Source organism: Choloepus didactylus, chromosome 27 (assembly GCF_015220235.1).
Source record: "Choloepus didactylus isolate mChoDid1 chromosome 27, mChoDid1.pri, whole genome shotgun sequence".
NCBI classification, from domain to species: Eukaryota; Metazoa; Chordata; class Mammalia; order Pilosa; family Megalonychidae; genus Choloepus; species Choloepus didactylus.
The window spans coordinates 5906384-5928854 of record NC_051333.1 but is presented as its reverse complement, the minus strand read 5'-3'; the positions used below and the strand labels follow the sequence as shown (position 1 = coordinate 5928854).

The 22471-nt window shown below is 45.2% G+C and overlaps 2 protein-coding genes across 5 annotated transcripts in view; both read right to left on the bottom strand.

The window, feature by feature from the left end:
* HAS1 (hyaluronan synthase 1) overlaps positions 1–17075 on the bottom strand; it is a 29091-nt gene extending 12016 nt beyond the window's left edge. The window contains exons 1-2 of one of the 4 annotated variants that reach the window (XM_037819929.1): positions 17017–17075; positions 1832–1976 (exon numbers count right to left, since the gene is read on the bottom strand). Coding sequence is in view for 2 of the 4 variants with exons in the window: in XM_037819925.1 (XP_037675853.1) it covers positions 1832–2106 (275 nt within the window). In the remaining 2 variants the exon portion in view is untranslated. Of the gene's footprint in view, positions 1–843; positions 1076–1831; positions 3218–11521; positions 11623–17016 lie in introns of those variants that run through there. The other 3 variants (XM_037819926.1, XM_037819925.1, XM_037819927.1) reach the window with 3 other exon arrangements.
* On the bottom strand, positions 11589–17062 carry LOC119521549 (fMet-Leu-Phe receptor-like). The gene is made up of 2 exons (XM_037819931.1): positions 17017–17062; positions 11589–12812 (listed from the first exon to the last, which is right to left on the bottom strand). Exon 2 carries the CDS (start codon positions 12799–12801, stop codon positions 11749–11751), a length of 1053 nt encoding a protein of 350 aa, XP_037675859.1. The 5' UTR covers positions 12802–12812; positions 17017–17062; the 3' UTR covers positions 11589–11748.
* Positions 17076–22471: the final 5396 nt, after the last annotated feature.

Sequence of the window (22471 nt, the reverse complement as noted above, 5' to 3'; positions counted from 1 at the left end):
GGAAGATTTGGTGAGGATGGCGGAGGCCCAGCCGAGGAGCAAGAGGGGCAGAAGGGGAGATGGAAGACAGACAGAAAACAGGCACGACAGGCAAATCCACCTAATCGAGCCTCTGAGCCCAGCCTGGCTTCACACAAGCCTTCTCTCGCCTGTTTCAGGCAGGGCTGGGCAGAGTCACTTGCCTCCTGGATCCGAGACCCAGGGAGAGTATGGGTCCCGGGGACAGACTTGAAGAAGTCTGTGTTTTGTTCAGTATTCCAAGTAAATGGTTTCTTTGCTAGGTGTCCTGGGTTGGGAGAGAAGGGCTTGGGGTGGGGGGGGATCCCTGGAGACAGAAGGGACCGGGGTGGAGGGAGACCTCTCCTGGCCTCGTGGTTTAGTAGGGCAGCCTGCCCCACCCCAGATGTCTGGCCCCTTTACCTCACTCCTTTCTGCCTGTTTTAATCACAATTCTGTTTCCCAGGGGCCTGGACCAGTGCCTGGTACCTAGTAGGCATTTGACAAATATGCGTGGAGTGAGTGAGAGTGGGAAGGAGAGTCCGAATGGTAGCCAGACAGGGAAAGAGAAAGAAGCAGAAAGGAGGGAGGGGGACGAGGAGAGAGGAGGGAGGGGGTGGAGGGAAAAGGGAGGCAGGGATAAGGGGGAAGAAGGAAGAGGGAGAGAACAGAGGGGGAGAAAGGAGTAGGAGGGGAAGGAGGAGGGAGAGAAGGAGAGAGAGAGAGAGAGAGAGAGGGAGAAGAATGAAGGGGGAGGAGGAAGAAAGAGGGAAGGATGGGGAGGAGAGGGGAGGACAGATAGAGAGGAAAGGGGAGGGAAAGAGCCCAGCAGCTGGGACTCCCCACCTGCACCCCACAATTCTGTGGTCGCCCCTCAGAGCGGCCAGAAGCCGTGAGAGGGATGAGATGAGGGGCTCCCAGGGCGGTGGAGCCCTAGGCAAGGAGTCTCCAAGATCCCCAAGTTGGGAGCAGACGGCCTCTGGACTTCCAGGAACCAGGAGAGCTCTTAGGGGGCCCTGGATGGGCTGGAGCTGGTGAGGCCCACCCTCCCGCACACCGGGAGGATCTCCTGCACCTCCAAGATTCCGTCACTCAAGAGTCCTCCGGGAGGACGCTGCGGACCTCACTGGAGCCTGGAGGAGGGAGGGGAGGGCCTGCGGGGGGTCACTGAAGGGGCTCCCACTCGGCTCCCAGCTCCTCCAGCTCTCTTCTCTGGAGGCAACAGAGACCCTGAAAAAGCCAGAGAGAGGGAGGGAGAGGCTTCCTGTTCCCCTCTGCCCTCTCCCAGGGAAGCAAGAGAGAAGGACTCTCATTTTCCAGATGGAGAAACTGAGACCTGAGGATACTCGCTTGGCCAGGGTGATGCAGTCTGGGGGCAGCAGAGCCAGGCAATAGAAACCAGGTGATTTTCCACTGAGTAGGGCACTGAGGAAGGAGGGGCTGGGGGCCTGGACCCCTGGGTCTGAGGGAGGAGGGGCTGGGGCCTGGACCCCCGGGTCTGAGGGAGGAGGGGCTGGGGGCCTGGGCCCCTGGGTCTGAGGGAGGAGGGGCTGGGGGCCTGGACCCCTGGGTCTGGGGGAGGAGGGGGCTGGGGGCCTGGACCCCTGGGTCTGAGGGAGGAGGGGCTGGGGGCCCGGACCCCTGGGTCTGAGGGAGGAGGGGCTGGGGGCCCGGACCCCTGGGTCTGAGGGAGGAGGGGCTGGGGCCTGGGCCCCTGGGTCTGAGGGAGGAGGGGCTGGGGGCCTGGACCCCTGGGTCTGAGGGAGGAGGGGCTGGGGCTGCCCTCTGTGGGCTGAGGAGGATTCCTGGCCTCTTGGACCCTCATGCCCCTCACCTTCTAAGTCTGATGGAAAATGTTGAGTCCTGGGTTACTTTCACACATGGTCTTGGCTCTCTGCCTCCTCCCCTCCCTTCCGGAAGTCTCCGTAGTCCATCCTGAGTCTTGGGTCTGCTTCCGCCGCAGACCAGGATCTGAAGGTCTGTAAGGAAGGAATTCGACAGCCTGAATTGGAAAATGTCTCCAAGGATGAGGATCCAGAGGGCAGAACTAGGGTCCTGGACTTCTGGGGCCCCCAAAAAGTTACTTGTATATTTTTGGCAAAGAGCCATTTCATTCCCTGGAGCCTGGCTTTCCTAACGTAATACGGGAATATCCCTCACAGGGTCACCAATAGGATTAGGAGAGAGAGCCTGCCTGGCACACCAGAATGTGGGGCAGTTTTAGCTGTTCCTGAGCCAGCAGCAGCTGAAAGCCTCCGTGCCTGGCGCTGGTGATCACGGGGAACCCTTCACCATCTGTGGCCACCTCCACTCTCATCTGAGGGGTCAGCCAGGTGGGAGCAGGTAGGAGCCCATGCTCTGGGGTCAACCACTCCTGGGCTCCAGTCTAGCTCAGACCACTCTGGCTGGTGGCCTTGGGCAAGCCACCGCCTCTCTCTGCACCTCCTTCTCCACCCTGACCACCTGCAGACAAGGAGAACAAACACCATCATGACGTGAGAGGACGAAACTAGAAACTACACAGGATCAACTTCATCTGGATCCCACCTTTCTTGTCTCTCCAGAGTGGGTGAAAAGACCTCCCTGGGCCATTGGGAGGACCTTGGCATAATGGGAAGCTTGGAGAATCTGTCAACAAAGGGTAGTGTGCAGTACAGACGGTGTGCAATTGATGGAGCGTGCTTGTGCGTTCTGGGATAGAGGAAGTTAGAGCAGGGGAAGGCTGGAGGCCCCCATCTGCGGTCAAACGCAGGCACCCACAGACCAGTGGCTGCAAACCACAGTGCTGTGATCTCCAGTGAGCGGGGACAGTCTTGTGAGGTGGAGAAGAGTAAGTAACTTGGTAAGTTTCCTGCCTCTCTGTTACCAGTGTCTGGACTACAGGCTTTCAACCCAGATCTCATCCAGGAAAACGACCCCCTGATCCCTGTAACAATTTCCATTTGTAAGTTGGGATTGGGACTCAGAGAGATAATGGAAGCTGCCCCAGATGACACCACCAAAGAGTGGCAGAGCTGGGTCGTTCCACCCACCTCTGGCTGACTCCACTATCTAGTCTTGTCTTCATGTATACAAGTGTTTTGCAAGCTGATCTGTGGACACCAAAGCATCCGAGTTGTCTGGGGGTATTTGTTAAAAATACAGGTTACTTCTATCCACAGATGAAAGGATAAACTATATATGGTATATCCATACAATGGGATCTCATTCAACCAAAAAAAGGATTCAAGTCCTAAGAGATGCTACAACAAGGTTGAACCTCAAAAACATCATGTTGACTGAAAGAATCCACACATAAAAGGCCACATAGTGTATAATTCCACTTAATGAAATCTACAGAATAGATAAATCCATAGAGACAGAAAGTAGACTGGTTGCTACCAGGGCTTGGGGAGAAGGGACAATGGGGGGTGAATACTCAGTGACTACAGGGTTTTATTTTAGGGTGATGAAAATGTTTTGGAACTTTATAGAGGTGGTTGTTGTAAATGTACTAAATGCCACTGAATTGTACACTTTAGAAAGGTTAATTCTATGTTATGTGAATTTTACCTTAATAAAAAAAGAAAAAATGCAGATTATTGGGCCTTGCTCTGACGTAGGCTGATTTGGTGAGATTGGGGCCCAGGAAATGTCTGGGACAATCATCCCAGGTGATTCTTATGTAAAGTTGGAGAATCAACTTTATCTCTATAAGTCAGGTAAGATTTCCCAGGCTCCTACTTTGTGCTGGACATCCATCCAGAAACTTTTTCTTGCTTAGAATCCTTGAAAAACACTTGGGAAAAGTGCTATAATATCACCATTTTAAAGACAAGGCCCTGATAAATTCAAGGTCATAGAGGGCTACGGGCACCAGGAATGGAACCCTGGTTTAAATGAGCTCCTCAACTTAAATTTTTTTTTTGTATTGGAGCATTTGTAGGTTTACAGAAAAATCATGCAGAAAGTACAGAGTTCCCATATACCCCCCTCACACATTCAGGTTTCCCTATTATTAACCATTTTTCATTCATGTTCCTTTGTTACAATTAATGAAACTATATTATTATAATTATACTATTAACTATAGAAAATAGTTTACTTTAGGATTCACTCTTTTTGTTGTATGGTTGTATGTTTGTTTTAAAAATTTTTTTACTGGTGGCATACATATAACCTATAATTTCCCACTTCAGTCACTGACTTTCTAATCTATAATTTGCTGTTTGGGGGAAATATTTGCATATCATAACTTGCCTGCCTGTTATTGAGATGCTTCACTCATTCATTCACTTATTCATTCACTGATCATTACAGAGGCCTCCTCTGGGACAGAACATAGTGTAGCAGTAAGTTGTAAGGACCTGGATGCAAATCCCATTTCCGACACCAAGCGGTGTGAGCTTGGAGAAGTGAGTCATTCTCTCTGAGTCTCAGTTTCCTTCCTCTGACAGCTTTGCAGCAAGGATTACCTGAGGGGATTCATCTGAGTCCTGCACCCCAGGACCTGGCACATGCAAGCCGGTCTCTGCTCTGGAGCTAGCTTGGCCCTTCCTCCTCCTAGGCACCGGGGACGAGAACAGGTCACAGGGAAGACGTTCCCTCTCCTCCCAGCCCATGCCCAAGGATTTCAGAGTAAATTCTGCTCAATGGTTACTCAATCTGTTGGTTGGCAAAGGGAAGTGAAATGAGGAAGGAAGACTCTGGAGGATGGGAGAAGAAGGCAGGGCAGAGAGGAAGTGCACTGTCAATTTGGTCTGGATCTCAGAGGACAGAGAAAGAAAAGAGAGAGCAAGCTTGTCTTCATCAAGTGGAAATAGCTATGATATTATGGTGGTTTTTTATCCAGGCTGTGGCATACGCCACATGCTCTAACCCAAAGATCTGCTTCAGATAGTAGTTATAGCTTCCATGTTAAAGAAGGGAATACTGAGGTTTAAACGGGACTAGTGGTTTGCCTAATGTCCCACAATAGTGATAGAGTCAGGATTTGAACTCAGTTCTTGCACAATCCAAAGCACTTGTGCTCTCTAGTCTGGCACTGCTCAGTTGTGTGCAGGTAAATGTTTAACAATAGGCTCTCCAGAACAAAATGTATGTCTGTATATTATTGATTATAAAGGAAATGTATCTATGTTTTACATATAATAATAAAATATGCAATACTCTTTATTGCAAATCCCATACACCTATAACTTCAGGGTAACTTGCAATTTCTTACAAAGTCCACTGTTAGTTTTTTAGTTGCACCTCCAACAATTATGTCACAAGAGACTATGAATAAATGCATGATTACTATCTGATTCAGCAAAGAAGTAGCTCACGTCACTGACTGTTCTAGTTTGCTAAAGCTGCCGAAACACAAAATACCAGAAATGGATTGGCTTTTACAATGGGGGTTTATTAGTTCACAAATTTACAGTTCTAAGACCATGGCAATGTCCAAATTAAGGCATCAAGAGGTAGATACCTTCTCTGGGGAAAAGGCTGATGGCATCTGGAATACCCCTGTCAGCTGTGAAGGCATGTGGCTGGTGTCTCCAGGTCCTTTGCTCCCAGACTGCATTGCCTTTAGCTTCTGATTCCAGTGGCTTTCTCCTTAAGCATCTGCAGGTTCTCACTTAGCTTTTCTGGGGCAAACTCTGGGCTTCATCTCTTAGTATCTCCAAACATCTGGGTCTGTGTCGGCTCTGGGCTATCTTCAAAATATCTCTGCCTTTTATATCCTCTCATAAAGGATACCAGTAAACTAATTAAGACCCACCATAAACGGGTGGAGTCACATCTCCATGGAAATAATCTAATCAAAAGGTCCCGCCAGCAACAGGTCTGCCCCCACAAGAGTGGATTAAAAGAACATAGATTTTTTATGGGGTGCATAACAGATTCAAAATGGCACACTGATGAATGAGTGTAGTACCAACGTGAATATTGGTTGATATTTTTATGTTGCTGAGTATGATGAAAGTAAAATAATGAAGATGTATGTTGGAACTTCATTTGTTCAACAAAATGTGGCAAAATAGGGAATACTTTCCTTTCTCCCTTCCTTCTGTCTCCCTCATCTGTTCCTCTCTCCCCCTCTCCTTCTCTCTCCTTCCCTCTCCTTCCCTCCTCTTCTATCTCCTTCTCTCTTCCCCCGTCTTCCTCTTTCAGAAAAATTTTTGTCACAGTATGACACATACATGGAACACTCACAGATCATTAGGATACCACTCAACAAATACCCACAAAGTTAACACACCATGTAACCAGCACCCAGATCAAGACGTGAAACCTCTCCAGCTCCCGTGAGCCCCTCTGAGCCCCTTCCCAGTCACTGCCCCCCAAGGGTAAGTACTGTTCTGACTCACATTGGCATAGGTTAGTTTCCCTTGTTTTGAACTTCATAGAGATGGAATCACACAGTGTGTCTGTCCTCTTTGTGCTTGGGTTCTTTCTCTCAACATTGTGATATTCATCTGTGGTTGTGCATTTAGTTTTTATTTGCTCACGCACATTTCTGCAGAATAGCATTTCATAGTGTGAATATACTGTGTCTCTTTTCATTGTGTAGACAACCCTGTAGGGAAGGGTTTGGTAATCTACCCATTTTAGAAAGGAGAAGACAGAGGCTCAAAGAGATGATGCTCTCAGTCCCAGGAGTCTAGGTCCACAGCACCCTCTCTTAAGGATCCAAGAGCTGAGGTTCCCAGTTCCCTACCACTCAAGGATCTGACCCAGACATTCTTCCTAATGCAGTTCCTGCCCTCTGGGGTTTCTTGAGTCCTGGTCATCTGTGGAGAGTGACTCAGGCTTCTGTGGTTTCCTAAGGAGCACAGCTGAGGGAAGAGAAGAAGAAATAGATCTGTGGGTACTTGAGTAACAGGAGCTGGGGTCCTTCCTGATTTCCAAATGGCCGAGGACATGGTGTCACAATGCCTGGGTTAGCACTATTTGGGGGTGGGCTGGACCCTCCAAATGCTCTCTTCACCTGCAAGCTCCTACCATCCCATGGCCCTCTGCATTTGGGGGTTGATTTGCAGTCTTTTGGAAGTAGAGGACTTTTTGAGGCTTTAAAGGTGATCAGGAAAAACCAATAACTAGCTCACAAACACATTTGTCAAAAACAGAAGGAAACTGGGCATACAAAGACAGAAATGGAAGGACGGGAGGATATTCATTCATAAGTGTTTGCTGGGCCTGCTGTGTGCCAGCATGGACTTAACGCACTTAGAGTATGGTGGGAGAGAAGAGAGGGCACCCCCGGTCATCCTACAGCCTGGATGGCCAAGATGGCAGCCACCAGTCACATGCAGTTATTTACATTCAAATTAATTCAAATGAAATAAAAGTTAGAAATCAATCGCTCCACTGGAGATTTCAACTCTGGGCTGGATGCACTGCAGCATGGAAAAGGCACAGTCAGTGAGGGGAAAGGTGGAGGATGGCTGATGGCAGGCAAACTAGGAGCATCTACTGTGGGCGCCCATGTGGAGCTGAGCCCAGGGACGAAGCTTCGATGATAAAAGCCTCTGAAGGCTTGCACTTGGGCAATGGTTGTGAGCATGGAGAGCAAGCGGAGGGGAGAGCTTGAGATATATTCGGGAGGAGAATGGCTGGACGTGGTACCTGATTGACTATGATTATGGAAGAGAAGGAAGAATGGAAGATGAATCTCAGGCTGCATGAGGCAGCCGTGATTGAAGTGGGAAAGCTAAGCAGGGTTTGGAGTGGGGTAAGTTGAGGAATGATAAATTCTGCATTGGACTTGGAGTGAGCAGCCTGGGGGTATCTTGTAGGGGAGTGCTCATGAGGCAATAGGGTTAAAAATCTAGGGCTCAACTGGTGAATGGATAAACAAAATGTGGTATATTGATAAACTAGAATACTGTTCAGCAATAAAAAGGAATAAAATACAGATACCTGCTGTAACATGGATAAACCTCCAAAACATGGTAAGTAAAAAACCCAGATGCAAAAGATCATATACTGTATGATTCCGTTTATATGATATCTCAAAATAAAAAAAAAAAGCAAATGTATAGAAGTGGGAATGTGACTTGACTACAAAATGGGCATGAGGATTCTTTTCGGAACAATGGAAATACTCGAAAAATTGATTGTTTTAATGGTTGCACAACTCTGTAAACTTACTAAAAATCATTAAATTGCACACTTAAAATAGGTGGAATTCATGGTATGTAAATTATACCTCACTAAAGCTGTTAAAAATCTGGGACCCAAGAAAGGTCTGTGGTGAAGAGAGCTATTTGGAACTTGGGTAACAGAAGTAGTCACTGAAGTCTTGGGTATAGATGTGGTTACTCAAGGAGAGAGCACAGAATCAAAAGGGATTGCCATTATCTAATTAATTAAAACAAGCTAATATTTATCAAGTTTGATCTATGTCTCAAACCTATGTACAAAGGTTTACATGTATTTTCTCACATCCTTGTCCTTTCAAACACATACAAATGTGTCCATTTAACAAGAGAAGAATTAAAGACCCAGTGAGTGTTCTGCTTTTTCTCAGTGTGTCCCCCTAGATCCATTCTCTGCCCTTCTCTATCCTGCTTTCTGCCCGAGGAGGTTGACATCTAGGGACTGGGTTACCTGGGTTTCTGTGCCTTCTGGCTTCCAGTTGCATTTGGCCAGCTGGAGGGAGGGTGGGAAGAGATTGAGGTCTGTTGTTTATTACCACCCCCATAACTGGGCCCCTGTCTGGGCTCTCATCTGTTGGGTGCCCCCACCCCACCATCCCTTTCTCTGAGTTCTGGAAATGAGTCCCTTTCCTGTCCCTTGAGACCTAGGCTGTTTACAGCTTCCCACTTATGGGAGGCTAATTCACCAATCTCCAGCACCTGTGAATGTGTTAGCTCACATAACCAAAGGGACTTTGCAGGAGTGACAAAGTCAAAGCCCTTGAGTTTGAGGGGAATCATCTTGGCTTATCATCTGGGCCCAATGTAATCATATGGTCATTATGACTGAAAGAAGGAAGCAGGAAAGTCAGAGTCAGAGAGAGATAAGATACTTTGTTGCTGGATTTGAGGATGGAGGAGGCAGCATGAACCAAAGTATACAGGCAGCTCTAGAAGTTGGAAAAGGCAAGGAAACTGAGTCTCCTCTAGGCCCCCAGATTTCCGATTGCTTGATTTTATCCATGTAAGACCCATGTTGGACTTCTGACCTCTAGAATTGTAAGATAATAGATTTGTGTTGATTTAAGCCTACAAGTTGTGGTCATTTGTTACAGCGGCCACAGGAAACTAATACACCACTGTTGTTTGTCCCTGGGACTCCACCATCCCCATGGATTTATTAACCCTACCTGCATCTTCATTATACTCTCTTCAATTAAACCATTTTAGTGTGCACCTTTTCCCTGATGGAACCATGACTGATAGGCAAAAATTAATTAATTTACCCCAAATCACAGAGTTTGTAATTGACGAATCCAGGATTCCAATGAAGACACAGGGTCTGAATTCTTAAAGTTGAAGCTCTACTAGAGGGTTTATTCTCTATGGAGGCACCATTTGGCGGTGAGCTGAATATTATCAGGATTTGTGGAGAGACGGGGACTTTCATCTATCCTTGTTCTTAAACCACATCATGGGCTATTCCATTTCCTCAGGAGGACATGGGGGGATTTGAGAAAAGCCAGCTTCAGAGAGTACATCCAGATCTTAGAGAAACTGAAAAGTTATCAAGTAGCTTCTCTCTGACCCTTGCAATCTGGGGGCTTTGCTCAGATTCATCTATTCTATTCTGTCTCCAAAGACAGCTTCCTCTGCAGGGTTCTTCTTTATCTCTATTCTACCCAATAACTACTACTGCCTTGGGTCACCATTACAGAATTTCTGCCTCAACTCCAGGGCTTGACACAGTCTGACTTGCTACAGACTCTGTCTCAATTCAGAGTCTCATTAGGAACCGATCAAACACACCAGCTACCTCTGCATCAACTGGCCTTGAGCCTGAGCTCCACCTTGGGTAGGGTCTACTGTGTGTAAGTCAAGAGGAGGACATGGATAATATGGTAAAATAAGGGGAGCTGGGATGAGCCACTAAAATGAGGTGAAGACCAATGGGTGGGCATCTATGACTTATCTGAGGAACTGGATAACCATCTTGAGGAACCATTAGCCAGGCTTGGTCTTGGTAGGTATAGACAGAGCTCTAGGAAGATGTAGAAAAGGAATATAAGTTTCATTGAGCACTCATCATATGCCATGTCTGTGCTGGGTGTTTAAAACCCACCAAAGAGCTCTGAGGAGACGGTCCAGGCTTTCCATTTTACAGACATAGAAATTGAGGCTCCAAGCTGTGATGAGAATTTTTTAGGGGTCGACGACTAGTGATTTAGACTCTGATCTGCCCGACTCCAGCTTTTATGCCCTTTCTGTTCCAAATCTCATGCTTTCCCACAACCTCAGACTTTGCTCAGCTTGGAGAATCCATTCTGGAACCAATTCGGAAGGCCTAGATAACCCCTCTTTCTGGGCCTCAATTTCCCCATCTGTCAAAAGAGGAAAAAGAAACCAGCTGAGTTCATGGAGTCGGTTATTTAAGAGTTACAATATCTGCAATGACTCTGGGGAACTATAAAAGAGGTACAGAGGCAAGAGGTTTGGTTCAGCAACATTTATTGAGACCTTTTGTGTGCAGGGGGAAGGCAGGGATCAGGCAGTGCCCTGCAGGAGCTCAGGAGTTAGTGGGATAGATTTCATGAGTGCATTGGAGGCTACAAGGCAGGGCTTGGAGAGCCAGTTAGGGGGTTGCACAGAAAAGGCCATGGGGTCCAGAGGAGGGTCTGATCTCTCGGGGCCACATCATATATCAAGTTTCAAGATTTGCCCCATGAAGTGGAATGGAATCTGCCATCATCATGCACTACCCACCAAGAGCATGGCTGCCATCTGTTAACCCTTCACACTATTTAGGCAAACTGGTTGGATGATCTCCCTATTTTTTGCCACCTCTTACCTACCCCAGGTTCAAAAACAAACAAACAAACAAACAAAAAACAAAACAAAAAGAAGACATGAATAGTAGCCCCGCATCTATTTCTTTTGTTTTGGTTTTTGGTTTTACCTTATCTTTTACATAAACATAAATGCAAAAATTCTAAACAAATCTAGTGAGATAGATTATATATGAATACATATATCTTCATATATAATACATCACAAGCAAGTATAGTTTATTCCATTGACGCAAGGGTAGTTTAACATTCAAAAATTAATTAATGTAATTATGATGATGTAACTAAGAGGATAAAAATAATGTGACCATCTTAATATATACAGAAAAAGCATTTAATAAAATTCAACAAGCATTCATTATTTAAAAATAGAAAAAGAAGAAAACTTCAATAAACTAGGAATAGGAGGAAACTTCCATAATCTGATAAAAGGTAGCTGCAAAACTCCTAATGCAAACATCTTAATGGTGAAATAATAAACTTCTTCCTTAATGGAAGGCCTCATCTGAGTCCTACAAATTCCCCACCGTCCCTACTCTTCCCTCCCTTTGTATACTCTTTTCTCACACTTACCCCAAGGTACAGGCTGAGGTACAAAACCCAAAAGAGGCATCGAGAGTAGCCCCACGTCCATTTCTTCCCAGTAAATCAGGAGACACAGAAGAACTTTTCCTGATGAGTGGGTAACCCTAAGGGAAGCAGGAAATGCCCAAGGCTCAGTGTGACTCCAGGTAAGATGAAGCTGGAGCTGGGAACAAGATAGTGGGGGGCTGAGCTCAAAAGTGCCCCCAGCCCCCTCCTCACATGGCCTGTAACTCCGCCTCCTCAGGACGTGAGGCAGAACTGGCCGCCGTGTCACCGGTCTGGGCTGAGTCCTCGCTCAGAGCCCTCTCCAGAATGGCAGGCAGGGAGTGGATCAGCCTCTCCCGGAAGTCATGGCCCATGAAGACGTAGAGCATTGGGTTGAGGCAGCTGTTGAAGAAGGCCAGGGCGCTCGTGACGTTAATCACAGTTGTAAGATCTGTGCCCTTGCCCTGAAAGCGTTCCCTGACATTAATTGTGCTTATGAGAGCCACTACCTGATATGGACACCAGCAGAGGAAGAAGGCAGCTATAACGAATGTGAGGACCCGTAACGGACGGCTAGATTTAATCAGGCCTTTTCTGTGCATCTTGGCGGCGATTAGCCCATAGCAAATAGCAACGATGGACATGGGGGCACTGAAGCCAATGATGAAACGGATGATCCCTCTGATTGTGTACATGGTAATGGCCACCTTCCTCTTCTCATTTTCATCTGTAATCCAGGGTGTAAAGTCGAAAGTGCATGTTGTCATCCCCGTTGGAGTAGTCTTTGTAGTCACACGGATGATAACTGGCAAGGTAAGGAGCAGGGCAACAACCCAGGGTCCGATGATCACCCTCTTGGCCAGACCTACAGTGCGGTGGTTCTGGGCCCAGATTGGGTGCAGGACACAGATACAACGGTCCAGAGCAATGAGCGCGATCAGGAAGACACTTCCAAACAGGTTTATGTCCGCCACGGTAAAAATGAATTTGCACAGGAACCAGCCGAAAGGCCAGTGTCCTCTCATGGCCTTCAAGACCATGATAAATGGCAAAATGGAGGTGAAAGAGAAGTCGGCTAAGGCCAGGTTCAGGTAACTGATGGTGGTGACCGTGTGAGCCATCCGGAAGCCGGTCACCCAGATCACAAGCCCGTTGCCCAGGACACCGAGGACAAAGGTGACCCCAGTTACCACCTGAGAGAAGATCTCCAGGGCTGAATAGCTGGCAGATCCAGTTTGGGCACCTCCAGACACGTTCACGGCAAGAGAAGAATTGGTATCCATCTTACCCACTCCTGAAACAGTTTGGCAAAGGCCTTTTCTTAGTTTTGAGCCTACACGAAGCTTCCCCATAGCATCATCTCTGCACCCATTGACTTCCCCACTCACATGCTCCCTCACCTTCCCCTACAGTCCCCAACTCCAGTCAGAACATCCTATGCACTCTTCTTTGTGTCTGCTCTCACCTGTAAGTTGGCAAATTTCTTCAGATCCTTTGGGCAAGATTGCATCTTGCAACACATACCCATGGTTGGTAATATGTGAGAAACCTGCCAGGAAGATTATTTGGCTAAAGGAGAAAATGCCCTTGCCCACCAAATATTGGGCAAAAGATGCATGGACATCAGAAAATCGGGGGGAGGCAGCTTCAGTGGCTGAGTCAGACAGACATGGGTTAAAGCTTTCTTGTACCCATGACTCCCTGCCTGGGGGCTGCAAGATATACAACCTCTCCACACCAGATTTGGCCTCCTCTCTCTTAGGGGTAGGAAAACCCATTTTCCTCTCTATTGAAAGGCCAGGAATAATATTTGGATACTTTATAAAGACAGGTAAAAAGGATAGATAAAAATACGACATGTAATAAAATATTATGTCTTTGTATTCTGTGCTAGAGGAAATCAGAGCAGGAGGTCCCACGTCCACTCTTATCTCTGGGATTATCTTGGCCATGTGGATGAGACACTCTTCTCCATCCATTGGATGGATTCAATACTCTCAAAGAGGAAGAACAGTATAAAGCAATAATGGTGTAAACATGTGTTAAGGTATCTATTTGGTACCTTGGACCTTCTTAACTATTTTACATATAGTGTCTATTTCATGGCTGACATGTATGAAACAGAATATTTCCATTTTACATAAGAGGATGTTGAGAATCAAAGCAATCGTGTTTTCTGCCCATGGTTGCTTAAGTACTAAGAAGTCAAGCAAGGATTTCAACCAAGTTTCTCTGATTTCAAATACTCAATGACTGGGCAAATTATAGCTCACAGTGTTGGAAGCCCCCAAACATCTGTTCTCCACATCTCCTTATCAACAGAACTCCCTCAATGAAGATGACTCTACCCTCAGCTAAAAGCAACATCCTGCTTAGTCTAAATTAGCCATGGGATTCTCATTGTCTGTGATAATGATTGGTTTAGGAGTGGACATGCGACTAAATTATGGCTAATGAGAGAGGAGGCGTTCATCTGGGGAGCTTCTGGAAAAGGTTTCCTTGTTCTTGGAATAGCGACATTCCCACTCACCTTTCTTTTTTTTGGTTGTGGACAAGGCCATGTCTGGAACCCCAGACAAAGTTCACCCTAGTAGTCTGTTTAATCACCAAAACTATACTCCTTGTATAGACTCCACCAGATCTATCCTCCTTGAATTCTGTATCAGATCACCTGGAATGTTTGTTTAATATTCAGATTCCTGCTCCAACTCAGACCTACTGGAATTAGAACCTCTTTTGTAGAGCCAGTCCTCTGAACTTCTATCATCTCCCCAAGTGATTTTTATGTCCAATGAAGTTTGAGACACTCAAGGCTCTCGTGTCTCCTTAAGAGAAAAGAACCTTTACCAATCTCCTATTCCTATTTACCTGAGTCCATTCCAGGTACTTTCTTGCATTTAAATTTCACAATAATTTATGATAGGGAGTAGGAGTATTATGCCCCATTTTCAGGTGAGGACATCAAGACCTTGGGGGTTCGGTATTCTCTCCAGCATCACACACAGTCAGTGAAAGTTTGGAGATTTGCACCTAGCTATTGGAGACTTCAAAGCTGGTGCTATTTTCATGCCAGATAACTATCTTCATAAAAGTTTTCCTAAGATTTGACCTTTTCTTGAGGATTTTTCTGTCCTTTATTCTTTCTCTCCTTTCTTCCTCCCTTCCTTTTTTCATCACTCATCTTTCTAAAAGACACTGCAGGCAGTAGTGGGAAGGGTCCTGGATGGTTGATCGTTCAAATCTTGGCTCTAATCTCACCCCTGACATCTATTAGGTTTGTGTTTTGGTGACTTCTCTGTGCGCTTCAGTTTTCTCCTCTGCAGAATGGAGGTGATTTTGTTATGAAGATGGTTTGGGAGTGGGATTTAACTGGATTAGGTATGCAAGGTATGTGCCAGGCTCTTGCCAAGAGCTTTCCTTCTCTTCTAACTCTTGCAGCAGCCTCCCTCAAAAGGTTGTTATGAGAACAAAATGGGTTGATATAAAGCATGAGCCAGTGCTTGACACATAGTACTTGCTAAATAATGCCAGGTTGTTTTATTATACCCATTTTGCAGAAGAGGAAATTGACACTTAGAGCATTAAATTAATTGTTTAAAGTCACCCAATTGGCAAGAGGTGGAGACAGGATTTGTTCTCAGGCTGTGAAATTCTAGCAGGGGCCTCTTTCTACCCCTGCCCTTCCATACTGCCTATACTTTTGAGCTGTGCCGTATGGCAGCCACCTGCCACGTGTGACTGTTGAGTACTTAAGACATAGCTAGTCCAAATTGAGATGGGCTGTAAGAGTGAAATACCCACTGGGCTTCAAAGACTTAACATGAAAAAAATGTGAAATATCTCATTAATAATCTTTATATTGATTACTTGTTGAAATTAGAATAGTTTGACTATATAGGGTTAAGTTAAATTTTTTATTAAAGTTGATTTCACCTGCTTCTTCTTCTTTTTTAAAGTGCCTGCTAGACTCTTTAAAATTACATATGTGGCTCACATTTCTTTTGGATCGTGATGCTCTACACTCTCAGAAACAAGCTGAAGATGAATCCTCACCCTTCATCCTTACCCTCCATCCCGAGAATTTTGTCCTTAAGAATCAATGAAGATAAGCAAACTTATAAAGTCAGAATGTAGAATATAAATTGACAAGGGGATGGGGTGAGGGTAGGGAATAGGGATTTAAGGCTTAAAATGTACAGAGTTTCTATTTGGGACTGTGAAATATTTAGGTAATGGTGGTGATGGTAGCACAACATTGTGAGCGTTAATTAACAGCACTGATTTATATATTTGAATGTGGTTAAATATATAATCACATATATATGTTACAAGAATAAATATATTACTAGTATATATGTTACTAGAATAAATTTTTTTTTAAAAAATTCCACAAAACTGCACAACACAATGAACCCTAAGTTAAACCATGGACAACAGTTAATAGTACAATTATAAAAATATACTTTCATCAATTGTAACAAATGTACCACACCAATACAAGCTATTAATAATAGGGTAGTATATGGGAATCCTGTATTTTATGCAAAAAAAAAAAAATTGCTGAAGCAACCATTTGAAAAGATTGATGCAATGAATAAGGAAGATTCTGCAATGACAGGAGGGGACAAGCCAAAGAGGAAAAGCAGTGCAACCATGGCTCCACCACAGTTAGAGAGTGGGGGAGGAACTCATATACACAAATTCTGGTAGCTGCCATTTCTGAGCGTCTTCTACATGGCTGTTACTGTGCTACAGCCTCATCTTTCTTGCCTTTTATCTCAACAAGCTCAATATTGGCTAAATATCATCATTACCATGTGATAATAAAAAAGAAACTTGGGATTTGAAAGGGGAAATGGCTGGCCTAAGATTGCAACTCTTGAAGGTCAAGAATATCCAAGCCCAGTTTCTTCATGCGGAAAGGCAGCACTGCACTGAAAGGTTACTGATACATTAATTCTCCCCAAGAACCATAGTAATTATTTGGATCCTTTGGCTTTCTCCTCAAAGCTCCAAACTTCCTCCCCTCCCCCGGCTTACAGCTGATGCCCTTGCTTCATACACCAAATCCACCATCCTGCCTGTTTCCGCACCACTGTCCTTCCCTGCTGTTGCCAGGAAATAGGTATCCTTGCCCAAGACCAACCCAAGACCCACTCCTCTACTTGTCCTCCAAATCCCAACCCCCTCACTTTCTCAAGAATTTCCTTCCTTCAATTGTCCCCCAGCATGAGTAATTCCTCTCTAACTCATCATTTCCATCAGCACACTGATATGTGCTAGAAACTTCTATCATTAAAGAAAACTGTCCTTCAACCCCACATCCTTCTTTAGTTTCCAACAATTCCTCAGCTCTCCTTTATGGCAAAACATAATGAAAGAGTTGAGTATAGTTGCTGTGTTTGTTTCCTCCCCCGTGTTTCTCTACACTCTACTCCAAAGAATCCTCCTTCACTACCACTCCAATCAGTGTGCCCATGTCAAGGTTCCCAGCTCACCTGGACTTGCCACCAGTTGTGGTCCTTGCTCTGGGCAGGCCCAAGTCCTGTTCTCTGAGGAAGAATGACTCTGTTCTAGTGACGTCCAATAATGTGCCCCAGGAACAGGAAGAGGGGTAACGTAACTAAAACCAATTGGGCAACAGGAATCCAGATTTCCCTTTTCTTTGAGAAGATCTCAAGATATGGTATTTTTTTTAATCTTCATTTTATTGAGATATATTCACATACCACGCAGTCATACAAAACAAATTGTACTTTCGATTGTTCACAGTACCATTACATAGTTGTACATTCATCACCTAAATCAATCCCTGACACCTTCATTAGCACACACACAAAAATAACAAGAATAATAATTAGAGTGAAAAAGAGCAATTGAAGTAAAAAAGAACACTGGGTACCTTTGTCTGTTTGTTTCCTTCCCCTATTTTTCTACTCATCCATCCATAAACTAGACAAAGTGGAGTGTGGTCCTTATGGCTTTCCCAATCCCATTGTCACCCCTCATAAGCTCCATTTTTATACAACTGTCTTCGAGATTCATGGGTTCTGGGTTGTAGTTTGATAGTTTCAGGTATCCACTACCAGCTACCCCAATATGGTATTGTTTTTACAGCACGTTTTAGTTTCGTAGGCTGCTCCAAGCAAATACTATGAAATGGGTTGGCTTAAACCATGGGAATTTATTAGCTTATGGTTTTGTAGCTGTGCAAATGTCCAAATCAAGGCATCATCCAAGGCAATGCTTTCTTCCCAAAGACTGGCTGCCAGAGATCCTTGGCTCTTCTGCCATGTGGCAAGGCACATAGTGGCGTCTCCTGGTCTCTTCCTTCTGTTCTGGGTTCTGTTTCAGCTTCTTGCTTCCTTTGGCTTTCTCTCTCTCTCCTGTGTATTTATTCCACTTATAAAGGGCTCTAGTAATAGGATTGTGACCCATCCAAATAAGGTGAGTCACAGTAACTGAAGTAGTCTTGTCAAAAGATCCTGCTAACAATGGGTTTACATCCACAGGAATGGATTAAATTTAAGAACTTTTTTTTTTTTTTCCCTTGGGTTACCTACAGCTTCAAACCACCACACAGTATTTGGGGAACGGGTTAGGCCCTTTTAGAAACTCAAGTATCTGAATGTTTTCCTGAACCTCAGTCCTTTGTAGGATGAGAAGCTCAAATCTCTCAATATTGAGAGTGAAGGAATTTGGGTATAGCCCCCTCTTCCCTGAAGGAATTAGGATAAAGAAAGGGCAATTACTGAGGTGAGGAGAATCAGAGGCAAGCAGTGAAAGGCAGAGATTAAGGTGACTGAGAAGGAAGCAGAAACACAGGGAGAGGTAAGGGAGCTAGAGAAACGGAGACGGTTGGACAAGACAGAGCAGCCCCTCCCATGCACCACTGCCAAGATTAGTCCCATAATCCTCTGCTCCTGGGGAAGCTCATTTGTAGGCCTCTAGCCCAAAGATTTTCAAAAATTTCAAGTATCATCCAAAGGTATCAGAGTTTTATGGGGAAATATAGGAAGACAGAAACAGAGATAGAGGTAATGACAGCCATCCTACAAACATTATTCCCAAGGCCTTGTATCAATTAGGTTGTTTTGATGATAAGTAATTTATCTTTTACAATTACAATTACATCTAATAGTGACTTACACCAAGACAACATTTATGGAGGTAGGCAGTACTAGGTTAGGTTCCATCTAAATAGTACCATCAAGAACCACATTTATTTTAATCCTTACTTGGTTCCGTCTCCAATGTGTTGGCTTTTGTCCTGGGATTGTCACCTTCTGGCTGCAAGATAGCTGCCATAGGTCCGGACTTCACACCACAGCATCCAAAGCCAGGAGGATGGGGGTGGTGGTGGTGGTGGTGGAATGGGGAACCACTAAAGATTTTTAATTAGAAGTGGGGTATGTTTAGATTTATATTTCATAAAAATTTCTTGGGATCAAATATAAAAGACATATTTTAGAAGGTTCCCAAGAGAGGAAGGATAACAAGCGTGGAGGCTGTTGTAGTAAATCAAGGGAGAGATGTTCAAGGCACTCAGGGCAGGGATGGTGGAGATGGAGAGAAGAAGAGTTATGGAAGATTCCCCAGGTAGAGTAGATGGACTTGAAGACTAATTGGCTCTGGAGTGTGATGGAAAGGGAGAAGGCAAATTGAAACTGACTTTTCTGGTTTGGGTATCTGAGAGTTGGGTGGGATTATAACTGTGTCATAGACCCCATGAGGAGCAGCAGGGTTTGTGGGCACGATGATAGCTTTGGGGTGGCTATGAGCCATGATGATAAACTTTGGGTGCATGCACATGTGTGTGCATGTTTTTCACTAATTCACATATTAGCCATGCCTCCTATTTAAGAGGATCTCTCAAAAGGAACAGTATCTTAAGATCCCATATCTTCCTTGGACAGTCCTGGGGAACTTGGAGGTGGGAGCATAAATAGCCAACTGCTCTGATGAAGTCTTCCCACACCTCTAGTATATTGAATATGCTTCTGGGAGAAGGAGGAAATGGATCCAGGTGAGAGATCAAGTCATTTAAATACAAGTTGGTATTTCCTGAAAGGTAGATACCTATTTTCACTGTGAAGGTCAAAAGAAGCAGGTCAAAACCAGTGTGTTCCCACAAGAGGAAACCTGTAAAGGTTTGAACTTGCGGGTGCTTCCTCTTGCACTAGGGGGAAAGAGAACATTAAAACTTGGTTTGAAGTTTTTCCCTCTGCTGCCAACTTTTGTAATTAGGCCATCTAGTGAAAAGTAGCATTTCTCTCCAGTCTTGTAGTGATGTTGGTGGAGAAAATCAAGGTCCTACATTGGCCTCTTTTAAGAGGGAGGAGTGATTTTATGAAGAGGATAACGTCCAGGAGTTCAAAGCCATGGCCATTTGCTAAGTGTTGGTGGAGATAGTGAAGGAGAATCTCTATGTGGACCCCCAAGAGTAGCATGAGATGGGATCTATGTTTCTTTTAATCTACCTGTTAGAGGAAGCTGACCCTTGAATCTGGGTTGCAAAGGCAGATGCCAGGATTACCTGTTCATTACCTTATCTAACCCTTACCCTCCCTCTTGTGTCTCATTCTCTCTCCCTGTCCTCTTTGCTCACCTACCTGCCCAAAGGTGTAACTTAATCTCTACCAACAAGGAATAAGATGAAAAGAGCCTTACATTGATTTCCTTCCATGGGGTCACAGAAAGATTTTGTTGCATTATGAACAGTCTTATTCAAGCTGATGGTTTCCAACCAAGCTGGCCAGGCTGTTTCTTACCTCGTGCTCTCTGCTCCTACCATCCCCAAAGAAAGCAGGGACCAGGACGGGGCGGCATCATTTCTTGGTGTCACAGGGATTAATCCTGGTGCACAAGCCTATGTATCAAGAAAGAATTCCTTTTGTTGTTTCTCTTAAAACAACTAGTTTTGAAAGTTCTGACTTGGAGCTGCCATCTCTTCGGTTTGGTGGAAAATTCCATTTCTGTCACCACTGGGCCTCCTCACCTTCGTATAGTAGCACCAGAAACCTAAAGGATTAGGTGGTTCCTGGAAATTGGGGGTGGCGTGGGGTGGGGTGGGGCTGGGGAATGGGGAAGACAAATTGGGACCAAAGGACCAGTCTACCCTGGTCACTTCTGGAAGCCCCATGGCCTGACCCTACTGTACCCTTGGATACCAGAAGCTCCCTGCAGCGGCACCATGCCTGGGGTTTGGGCACCTTTACTGAGCCTGGATCCCCATCTTTCTTAGCATCCCATGCCGCCTTCCATTCTAAGTTTATCCATTTGAAGGGGTCTGCCACAGACCTGTGGATGGGTGCCCGATTGCTGTCTCTCTATCCCTACTCTCCCCCCACTCCTCCACTTCTCTTTTCTCCCCTCATCTCCCTTTATTTTCCCTTTTTACCTCTTCTTTACTCCTTTCTACTCTTCCTTTCTCTCCCTCTGCTCTCTCTCCCCATCAACATCTCCCCTCTTCTCTCATCCCCTCCTCTGTCTCTGTTTCTATTTCTGCTGCTCCTTCTCTTGGTGTATTTTACCAACTTTCAATTTCTATCTCTATCTTTCAATTTTGGGGACCAGAACCTATTCACTTACCAGGGTTTTAGATTTTTAACAAAACTCAGAGTCATTTGGGGATGTTCCATGTGCCAACAACCTCACATAGCTCCCCTCCCTAGCTCCATAAATGATGAGCTAGCAAATATAGAAACCAGACACCCGCTTGAAATTGGGCAAAGGAAAGAGAAATGGAGAACAAACAAAGATGAACATTTTGGTAAATTCTATTGTAACATCTTTTCTCCATTTCGGGTTCCTCAGGAGATGAGTTGGGAACTTGGCCGGGTTTCAGCCGAAGATGGAACAGAGGCCTTTAAGGAAGAATTAGAGGGTGGGAACCCATGAGCATATTCCATTCTTCCAGCTCAGGGAAAATTCTTCCAGACCCTCTAGTGGGGTACCTGGCATGTACAAGTCTCCTGTGAGCTCTTGGAGAATGGGGTCTGATTTCTTCTTTTCCCAGAGAACATTCGGCAAATGCCCGGCACAGAAAAAGCCTCAATGATTGCTCCCTGAGTTAATCCTTCATATTTGCATAGTCCTTTACATTATTTCCCAAAGCGCCATGGAATCCATTCCACTGTTGTGTCATATTGACACACACTCTGAGTCAGCAGAGAGGCATTTTCCCCCTCATTTACACTTGGGAAAACGGAATGAAATGGGGGAAGAAATGAATTTCCTTGGATTGCACCGAGGTTAGAGAGCAAAGTCAGGGGCAGAATGACGTAGTCCAGAGGGGAAGGATTTCAATCCGAGCAGACATGGCTTTGGCTCTTGAGCTGTGAGACTCTTAATGTGGTGGATTGATTTGTGTGCCCCAGTTCGTACTTGTTCTTGGTCTTGCTCCACATTCTGGTTAGTGTGGCTCCACTGTAAATAAGATCTCTCCAAGATGTTACTTCGGTCAGGGTGCAGCTCAATTAAATCAGGTTGGGCTTTAATTCAGATTACCAGAGTCCTTTATAAGCAGAATGAAAGTCAGACGGAGAGAGCAGCCATGGGAGAGCAGTCAGAAGCTGGAAGTCAACGGAACCCAGAAGAGAAGGAAGACGCCACCACGTGCATTGCTATGTGAGAACAAAGCCAAGGAACTCCTAAGATTTCTGGCCAGCCAGAAGATACCAACCTGGAAGGATGAAACCTTCCAGCCTCTGAAACCCTGAGGCAAAAATTTCCTGTTGTTAAGCCAAACAAGTGCATGGTATTTGTTTTAGCAGCTAGGAAATTAAAACACTTCGCAAGTAGCTTCTCTGCTCAGAACCCTACCTTGTCTCAGGGTTCATCAGCCCTACATCTTGGGGCATGAAGCCCAACACGTGACTAACACATATTACAAGTTATTTCCTATCTTTTTCCAAAGCTTAATGAGACAGCCATGAATAAGCTAAGCCCAAA